General features: G+C 30.5%; 2 protein-coding genes across 5 annotated transcripts; both read right to left on the bottom strand.

Moving 5' to 3' along the window:
• Positions 1–3,319: 3,319 nt before the first annotated feature.
• LOC122630105 (seipin) lies at positions 3,320–6,572 on the bottom strand. 3 transcript variants are annotated; one of them, XM_043814204.1, is made up of 7 exons: positions 6,042–6,197; positions 5,741–5,854; positions 5,354–5,578; positions 5,066–5,211; positions 4,761–4,963; positions 4,360–4,642; positions 3,320–4,268 (listed from the first exon to the last, which is right to left on the bottom strand). In XM_043814204.1, exons 2-7 carry the CDS (start codon positions 5,830–5,832, stop codon positions 4,096–4,098), a joined length of 1,122 nt encoding a protein of 373 aa, XP_043670139.1. In that variant the 5' UTR covers positions 5,833–5,854; positions 6,042–6,197; the 3' UTR covers positions 3,320–4,095. The 3 variants fall into 3 exon arrangements, with proteins under 3 accessions (XP_043670139.1, XP_043670140.1, XP_043670141.1); XM_043814205.1 differs by lacking the exons at positions 5,741–5,854; positions 6,042–6,197 and adding an exon at positions 6,434–6,572; XM_043814206.1 differs by lacking the exon at positions 5,741–5,854 and having other exon boundaries at positions 6,042–6,196.
• Positions 5,443–9,284, bottom strand: LOC122630102 (retinoblastoma-binding protein 5 homolog). Of its 2 annotated transcripts, none has more exons than XM_043814202.1 (8): positions 8,837–9,284; positions 8,141–8,248; positions 8,041–8,066; positions 7,768–7,940; positions 7,453–7,681; positions 6,911–7,366; positions 6,434–6,842; positions 5,443–5,578 (listed from the first exon to the last, which is right to left on the bottom strand). In XM_043814202.1, the coding sequence occupies exons 2-8, from the start codon at positions 8,157–8,159 to the stop codon at positions 5,571–5,573; spliced, it is 1,320 nt and encodes a 439-aa protein (XP_043670137.1). In that variant the 5' UTR covers positions 8,160–8,248; positions 8,837–9,284; the 3' UTR covers positions 5,443–5,570. The 2 variants fall into 2 exon arrangements, with proteins under 2 accessions (XP_043670137.1, XP_043670136.1); XM_043814201.1 differs by lacking the exon at positions 5,443–5,578 and adding an exon at positions 6,239–6,355 and having other exon boundaries at positions 8,837–9,060.

The following is a 9,284-nucleotide window of genomic DNA, read 5'->3' as shown; positions in this document are numbered from 1 at the left end:
TTTTTGTTTCTTTTCTCTTTTTAGACAAATCTATAAATCTTTCGCTCAATTTTTTTTTGTTTCTCGTGTTCACTATAATTTTACGAATTATTATAATAAATAAAATATTTCTCTCTTCTCTCTCTCTCTCTCTCTCTCTCTCTCTCTTCTATAAAATATAAATTATATTATATTCGTGAAAATATATTTCTTTGATTATATATTTACAGAACGTATCAGTAATATTTATTTATAGGTCAACGATAAAGAGATACGTATTTCGTGTGAAGACTGCTTTAAAGTAAATCAAGAACGAAGAAAAAGCAATGAAGAAGGAGAAGAGAAGGGAAGGAGGAGTTTCTCGCACACCTGTCTGAATCTCGAGTAACGAGCCAGGAGAAACACAAGCACCGACCCCACGAATTCGTGCTGCTCCTTTGAGTCTCTTCTTTTCCCTCTCTCTCTCTCTCTCTCTCTCTCTCTCTCTTTCTCTCTCTCTATCTATCTTTCTTCCCCCTTCTTCTCATCCCCAAGCTACCACCATCGTACTCTCTGTCCTTTCTCTCACTTTTTATCTCGTTGTGGAGCACCGAGCCAGGACGGATAGCCCAGAAAACCGGTTCCTAGTAGTATTTATGCACTGGCCCCGACGTACACGTAGAGAAACGCATAAGGTACTTTCAAGCAAACTACCCCTTCACCCTCCACCCCGTTTCCCTTCATACTCGTCTCGGTAAGAGTACTTTGCTTAAGAGAAATGTCTTTTCCACGTACGAGCTGTTTTCTCTTTCTTTTTTTCTTTTCTTTTTTCTCTCTATCTTTCTCTCTCTCTCTCTCTCTCTCTCTCTCTATTTTGTTTTTTCCTTTTTTTCACTCTCCTTTTCCTTCTTTCTTTTTCGACGTCTTTTCATTCCTTTCCTTATTTCAAACAAACGATCTGACGCCTGCGCGCCAAACGAAAAACTCTGCGAGATCACGTACGACCTTATTAAAATTTTCTTGGACTGAATTAAAAACGATTTAATTACTTTTTTCTTCTCCCTTTCTCTCTCCTTCTTTCTCCTTTTTTTTTCTGTTTCTGTCATTTTTCTTTTCTCCTTTTTTTTTAACTACTCTCCAATAATATACTTGTTATAATTATAATTGTATAATTATTTCTTCTGAACGTAGAATTTCTAAACCTACATATCTATATTATTTATATAAATATAATTGAATTGGGGTTAAAATGAGATACCCTATAGATCAAATTCCTAATGGTAATATCCGATAATCAAATTTTGAAGATGCATACATTAATAATACTGTCTGCAAAACCTGAATTATTTATTCATTTATACAATATAAATGTTCAGTCTCTCGAATCATGTCGAATTATGCTGAATAACAGCTACTCGATCCAATACTCGTTCAATCGTTAATCATATCCTATAGGTATTAGTCGTCAATATCTGCCAATTAAATTGAATATATGAAAGAAGAAGAATGGAGAACAATTAAAAAAAAAAAAAGAAAAAAAGAACAAATTTGATTTTCGATGAAATTGCAAACGAATCTCCTTTCATATTTCTCTCTCTCTCTCTCTCTCTCTCTCTTTCTCTTTTGCTTTCAATGTTGCTGTTGGTTCGAAAGGAGAGAAAGAGAAAACGAAAAGCTATGGTGGGTCTTGTTTTCATCGACCTCGTTAAACATGCAAACGAACGAACCAAAAAGTTTTTCGTTCTCACGTTCTCTCTCTCTCTCTCTCTTTCTCTCTCTTTCTCTTTCTCTCTACATGGCAAAAGGAAACGACTCAAAGTGGGTAATTATTCCAATGCATCTTGAATGAAACCTCGCTGGTAGAGAATAATCCGATTCTAAAGAAATCTCTTATTCCTATCTATCGAGAATTTTAAGAAGAAATCGTCGACTTTGTTATCGCGTCTCGGTACTCCCATCTTTTAAACGTTTCTATCTTCTGACCACTTTAAAAGAAAATCATCTGATCTTTTCTGAGTTTTCTAAATGTTCTATTTCGTAAAAGTCAACTTTAAAGTCTATTTATTCTACCTTTTTCCATCTCTCTCTCTCTCTTTCTCTTTTTATAACATGCCTGAACATTGATACTTTTTCTTTGAAACAAAAAATAACGAAACGAAGGAAACTATTTAATTATTTTCCATACTATTCAAATGAAAAAGAAAGGAAGAGAAGAATAGAATGAGAATCGATCGAAAAGATCATTTAAGTAAACGATTAGATCGTCGTTGATTCCATTATCACGATCTTTCGTTTCGATTTCTTACAAAGAAGAGATCTTTTATGTCTTATAAAACACACATGCAATTTCTAGAAGAATAATACTTGGTTGAAATCAACCAATGTTTTTCCTATTATTTCGAAATGGTGAATTAAAGAGAAATATCATAATTTTAGGTAGTTATCGTTAATACTATTTAAATATTCGATCGGTATAGTTATATATGTAGTCTCTTTAAAAATCTTATAAAATTTTATTCTACAGATTTTTTAATATTTTTCTTCTTCGAATAATCGAATGACGAAATCATTTAACTATATCTACTCGCGAATCGAGTTTCGATTTATCTTATATTTTTAAATGAAGATAATTAATCGGGAAGAACATTTATTACGATTACATCGAGTTTCCTTTCCTTATTACTTTAATCTTTCCCGAGAGTACTTATAGTATTTATAACTCGAGTTATTAGATAGAGAACGAATTAACTTCGTATTCTGATGATATTGTAAAAATATATAATAGAGTGTAAGGGATGATGCACGGCTTCGTGGCCTTGAGGCCACCTGACACTATCATCGAATTAAGATCGTAAGTTTTCTCGATACTTTATCTATGTTTTGTTTTCTTTTCTCTCTCTCTCTCTCTCTCTCTCTCTCTCTTCTCTTTTTTCCTTTTTTCGATAGCAAAAATTATATTATTCGATCTAAGATTTTCTAACTCTAATCACACAAAATTATAAGTTGAAACAACTCGTAATACACATTTACATTTCGGACATACAATTCTCTCATTTTCTTTTATAATGTCGAGTAACGTATATACATACCTATCTACATACACACAAATATCTACTTACCTACATATATACATACATACATAAATACATATATACATGCATACGTAAAAAAGCAACTGGCGACAGATGCAAGTTATGAAGTCTAGCAACTGGTGACTCTTACCTACATGAGAGTTAATTAAGATAGGAGCGGGTTAAATAGCGACTATTAACTTGTTGAGGAAAAAGGAAAAAGAATATTTTACTTGAAAATTTTAGGTAAACATATGTTTGAAAACTGTATAATAACGTAGACGGTAACATAGACAAGTGAAAAAATTTATTATCACTGTTACATTAGATAAGTCAGTATCAATTCAAGATTTTTGATAATAATTTTTTTGTTACTTTATCTCATCGATCAGTCGTTTCTTTTCACTATATTGATATATATATATATACTCGTATGTGTAATGCCAAAGAATGAAATATCACATATTATCGAAAATCTACATAAACAAAATACTTTATATATTTTGTGACATCGATTATTTTTATTGACATTCTATTAATTACTATACTTCGTAACAGATAAGTCGACGATCAATTTACCTGAGTATTCCACCTTCTATAAAGATATACACAAATGCGTATAAATGCACGTATCTAATATAAAACGCAACTTGTGTATGTATCTCTATGTAAATGTATATTATATCTTAAACATTATCTTTTTTTCTCATAGCATTGCATCTACGTGTGTATTGTATTTCATTCAGGTTCGAAGGAAATATTAGCAGTGAAAGTAAATAGTTAAATAGCCTCTAACATATAAAAATACGTAGATCGATCTTTACATCACAATATCATTTGCTTTCTAAATTAATGTACACACAGTCATATGATTTGTTAGATAAATTAATTATTATTAGGACAGAACACTGACCCGATTTTTATTGGTATAAATATAAATTATCGACTAAACTACCCTCTTAGAAATGTCTAAGTCTAATGATACTCACTTTGTTGTTTTGTTTGTACATAATAAAGTACGTTTCGTTGTTTTTAACAAGTAACTTATTTGTACAAATAAATCAAACTATTTCGTAAGTTCGACGTCAGATGATTCTGCTATAAGAGTTGAAATTTCTTGAATGTAACTAGGTTCGCCTAATATCGGATCAGATGAATGACTCGAAAGAGCTTCTTCCCGAGATTTTGGTATATCTTTTAATGCCGGAACATCTTCCAGCGATGAAGAATCTGATGACACTGTGAGAAAAATGGATAAAAATATAAGAGTTTGACATTAAAAAAACAAAGGTGTAAATAATAAAAAAAATAAAGCCATTCGTAATCTTACAATCGCTAAGCGTCTTGATATCCTCTTCTTCCGATTCGCCTCTTTCATAAACAAAATTCTCCTCCTTATCTTCTTCTTCCATAGCAAAATGTAAGTATGATAAAATGGATATAAGCGCTAAGAAAAACAAGTTTGTTCCAATACCAATAATGGCTGATAAAATAGGCCAATGAAACATCAAATAACGTAGGCCTGATAAATTTGCATTGATGATTATCGACGCAGAATAAAATTCTATATATCTCGATTGTATTTCGATATAAATTATTGTAACCGGGTGACTCTGAAATTAAAACGTAAATAAGTTAATATTCGTTTTGGTCAAGTTTTATAAATGCTTTTCATAATATATCCCATACATTTAATATATCCTATTTTCATTTAATATATCCTATACATACTTGATCTTCTTCAAAATTTCCAAACAATTCAAGTACAACATTTTGTTTTTCTTCGGTAGTTCCAAAGATCATCATAGGTGAAAATGTAAAAGTACTAAGCATGTGTAGTAATGTACTACGGTAATGCAACATTGCTGATCTGCAGGCATGTTCCACAAGGAATCCATCTCTACTACGTAATTGTGCACATACCATAAACATTCCTGTATATAAATTAATGTTTACGGAGAGAAAGAAAGAAAGAGAGAGAGAGAGAGAGAGAAAGATAAAATAATCTATTTATTTAGTTAAAATAATATGCATACCCAGTTCCTTATTTGCAGGAGACTCTGGCATTTCTAAATGTAAATTAATTTTATAAGGCTGGCCAACCATCAGTATGTTCTGCTTTTTCGTCAATTGCACATGGGCTGATGGAAAACTGCAAATTCCTTTATCCTCGTCGCATGACCTATCGTTAGAAATTATATTTTAATTTCATGCATGTATAAAGTAATTTATACAAAATTTATTTACACAAATACAAATATTAATTTTCTTAAAAGTAATCTATATATTCTAATATAACGTACAAGTTTTGAATTGAAGCTCACTTGAATTGCAGATGCACAGGTCGCACATATGACATACTAGGCATGTAAGCATAGTAAAAAGCCGTATAGAGAAATACAGACAACCAAATAATCAGAATAGCACTGACGATAATAACACCTCCGCGAAAAACTGCCTCCTTCGCTGATTGTACTCCTTGTGTTGTTTTCTTTTGCATATTGAACCATTTTTTTGTAATTCGCCGGAATGATCTCGAGATCAACATTCTGAACAAATACGATGCAGTTTGTTAAAAATGATTAGTATTAAACAAATATTATAAAATTAACTTCAATGATACAAATCGTTAAAAAAGATAAGATAAAATTTGTCGTCCATTAACATGAAGTTATTCGCATCGTATAAAAGTATAGGTTATGTACATCTACACTTGCACTTTTTTCACACAATTCAATAGGAATCGTACAGATGGCTCAACAGTAGACCAATGATACCATACTAATGTAATGCAAATCAACATTAGTATAATAGGGAGACATATCCTGTACAATTTTATTACATTATTGCCAATACATTTAAAATTAAATATAAGATAATTTTTTTTTTCTTTTTTCTTTTTTTTTTTTTTTTTCCCAATAAATATTTATAATCTGTTAAAAGGATTTTCGTAAGCAGTACACTGTTCAGTATATGAAAATATAATCAATATAGTATATGAAATATTCGTACCTTTTGATTAAATTTAAAAATCTTTAAATATTATTTTTTTACAATATATCGAGAATAATTAACAACTCTTGTTTATAAGAAATGTTTATGAAAAAATTATTGCGAATGTTCTTTGCTTCTTGTAAGATAATGCTCGTACTTTTTAGTACTAAATGACTTAAATGTATATATACATGTGATAAGACACGTTTTATTGATTTCTGCGAATACGATGAATGGTTAAAAAAATTATTTTCCTTTTCTATGCTCTAATCTAGGTCTGCCTTTCTTTGTTGTAGGTTTATCTTTTCCTTTATTCAATAAGGGATGTGTCTCTGTAAGCAGACCCATTTGATCAATGCTATTTTAAATGATAATTTAAGAATAAGATCTATTAAATGTATAAGTTCTACCTCCAGTTGGTGCACCTTGTAAATCGATATTATGTGAACGATGTTTCTTTATTGGTGGTTCATGAGGAGAAGTTTGGTTATCCTCTGAATCCTCTACATCTGGAGATATTGGTAAAAATTGAAGAGAACCTATGTCTTCCGTTTCTTCGTCTGAACTACAAAAGGCAGCAACTCTGTCGATAGATGCTACATCTACCTCGATTTCTTCATCTTGAGCTTCTTCACCTTGTACTACGGACTTATCCTCGTCGCTTAAATCAAATTCACTTTCTCTTTCTTCATATTCTACATTTTCATCTAATTCTTTAAAATCTGGTGCAAAAGCAGACCAGTTTTCTACTTGATTTTGTGCCCAAATAGAAACTACTCCTGATGAAATGGAAGCTATGATAGGTCTTACTGGATGCCACTACGGATACAAAAAAAAAATACATAAAAATCTTTTATAATTATATTCATATAAATTCTTACACGTACCACGACATCTAATAATAGTTCTCCTTTAGTTCCATGCAAAATTTTAACTAAGTTTCCAATACTTTTTTCCCAAACATATAATGCATGTTGTCTAGCAGAGCCAGCACATACGTATTCTCCATCTCCAGAAAAACAGCACTTTTTCCACATTGTTTTATTTACAAGATCTTGTAGTTTTTGAATCGGCTCTGGTTCACCATCTTTCCCACATGCCAGTATCTCTGTACTGTCGTACACACGAATTACTCTATCGGAAGTATTAACAAGAAAACATGAACCACGTCTTGCAAATTCAATGCTCTTTACTGCCGTGTTACTGGCAGTACCTTGTGAAATTTTATAAGATGCCTTAACAGTTAAAGATTCTGCATCTAAGACCAAAATTCTGCCTCGAGCATTTCCAGTATATACATAATCACCTCTTCTATCAAATGATGCTACTATATTTAAATCGCTCTAAAAGTATAATAATTTAAGCAATATATTTAATATTTACATAGATATAGATGTAATAAAATATAGCTCTTATAAATATTACATACATCTTCATCAAGAGGTATAACCCTGTGTGTACCTTCGACATCGACCATTACAGCAGCATGTCTCATTGGACATACCAAAAATTTATTTAAATTTCTTGGATGAAATTGAACTTTTAAGATTGGAGAAGGAAACCTGTATTTCTGATCGCATTCTCCAGACAAAACATCCCATATGCAAACATTATTATCCGTGGAAGCACTCAGCAACTTATGCCCGTTTCTAGACCAACTATATCGATATAAATATTCTTAAAAATTCTGTATAATATTTGTGATTATCTCAGATTAACTAATTTAGAATGGAATGAACTCTACCTCAATGAACAAACAGGATGTACATGTGCACTGATGATCTTTGCAATCCCACGAGTCAGGAAATCCCATATAACTATCCTACCATCGTTGCAACCAACAGCAAGTAAGGTTCCTCGTTTGTTGAATGTACATGTCACAGCAAGTGATATACAATCCAATGTACCATCAAATTCCTAACAAAATAATTATACTTCTACTTTAAGGTTTGGCTTCATTTTATTTTATTCTTACTATATAAGATTGAAATGATTTAACCGAAATTAAATAACTCACCTCTGGATAATTCTGACCAAATGATTCTAAAACAATAAATTAAATACAAGATATATTAAATAAAGTTTTACTTAGACTTATATATTTTGTATAATTTTACCTAATAATTCCAAATTCATTCTTGTAGAATTATATTCTTCTTCTTTCTTCAATTACAATTGTTGTTATGATGTTGACCTGTCATCAAACTTATAGTGCAGGGAATAATCTAAAACAGGAGTACCAACATCTGATTTGATTTTCACCGTTGGTAGAAATACTGATGTACTTGTGGACAGTAAAAAAGAATTTAGAATAAGAATATAAAATAATTTTAGTCATACATTTTATGACGTATTCGCGTATATCATTAATAATACTGAACATTATTATATTATAATTGTTAATAATTAATCGATAATAACGAGTCGATAAAAAAAGTATCTTGTAAATTTTAGATTTCGATAATCTTATTACTTTTTAGAAAAGAATAAATAATAAATACGAGATATATAGGTTAGTTGTCTGAATATAAAGGTACCTTAAATTTTTTTCTTTTTTTTTTTTTTTTACAATATTCCATTGTTAAACTTTAAATCAAAAATTTTTAACTATTCTTTTTATATTTTCCTCTATAGAAGTAGCCCACTTTATATTATTACTATTACTACTACTATTACTATAATAATATACGATATAATGATATAATAAGAACAATGATAAGAAGTAAAAGAATATACTTATATTATATACATCAGGTACACATATTATGACGATAATTTATAATAACAAAACAAGAAAGAATATATCATCTTACGTGTAGCTTTTTGCGCAAACTATCATTTTCTTGATAATTTCGAAAGATGATTATTCATCGATAAATACATCTTGTGTTATAATATATACAAATTATTTTTAACAAATCATTCTCTATGCATGTTTTAGGAAACAAATGCGTAACAATGTCGTATCTAATACAGATCACTGCAAGATGCACACCACTTTTAAAAATTATATAGAATTATATAGAGAAGTTGAGTCCACGACGTACTAACATTGACTGTCCTAACCTAACGAATTCAATTGTTATGACGCATGAGTTATAATCTATCAAGTTTATACACTCGCATGATAAAAGCAGTGTTCCATATTTACGCTTGTAGTTCGTATTTCGTCCACAGTTGTCGCTGAAATCGCACACGCTTCGAGGGAAAGATGATGACAATCTTAATATCGAATAGTCTAAATTTCGAATCGACTATAAT

Source organism: Vespula pensylvanica, chromosome 6 (assembly GCF_014466175.1).
Source record: "Vespula pensylvanica isolate Volc-1 chromosome 6, ASM1446617v1, whole genome shotgun sequence".
NCBI classification, from domain to species: Eukaryota; Metazoa; Arthropoda; class Insecta; order Hymenoptera; family Vespidae; genus Vespula; species Vespula pensylvanica.
This window is presented reverse-complemented; position numbering and strand designations above follow the sequence as displayed.

Coding starts and splice junctions, on each gene's coding strand:
- LOC122630105 (XM_043814204.1), bottom strand. CDS start 5,832: ATGTTGATTTGCATTACATTAGTATGGTATCATTGGTCTACTGTTGAG. Junction 5,579..5,740: donor TGTGTGAAAAAAGTGCAAGT/GTAGATGTACAT, acceptor GTATTTGTTCAG/AATGTTGATCTCGAGATCAT. Junction 4,269..4,359: donor TATCAAGACGCTTAGCGATT/GTAAGATTACGA, acceptor TTTTTCTCACAG/TGTCATCAGATTCTTCATCG.
- LOC122630102 (XM_043814201.1), bottom strand. Junction 7,682..7,767: donor CATCCTGTTTGTTCATTGAG/GTAGAGTTCATT, acceptor ATATCGATATAG/TTGGTCTAGAAACGGGCATA. Junction 6,356..6,433: donor ACAAGGTGCACCAACTGGAG/GTAGAACTTATA, acceptor GTCTGCTTACAG/AGACACATCCCTTATTGAAT.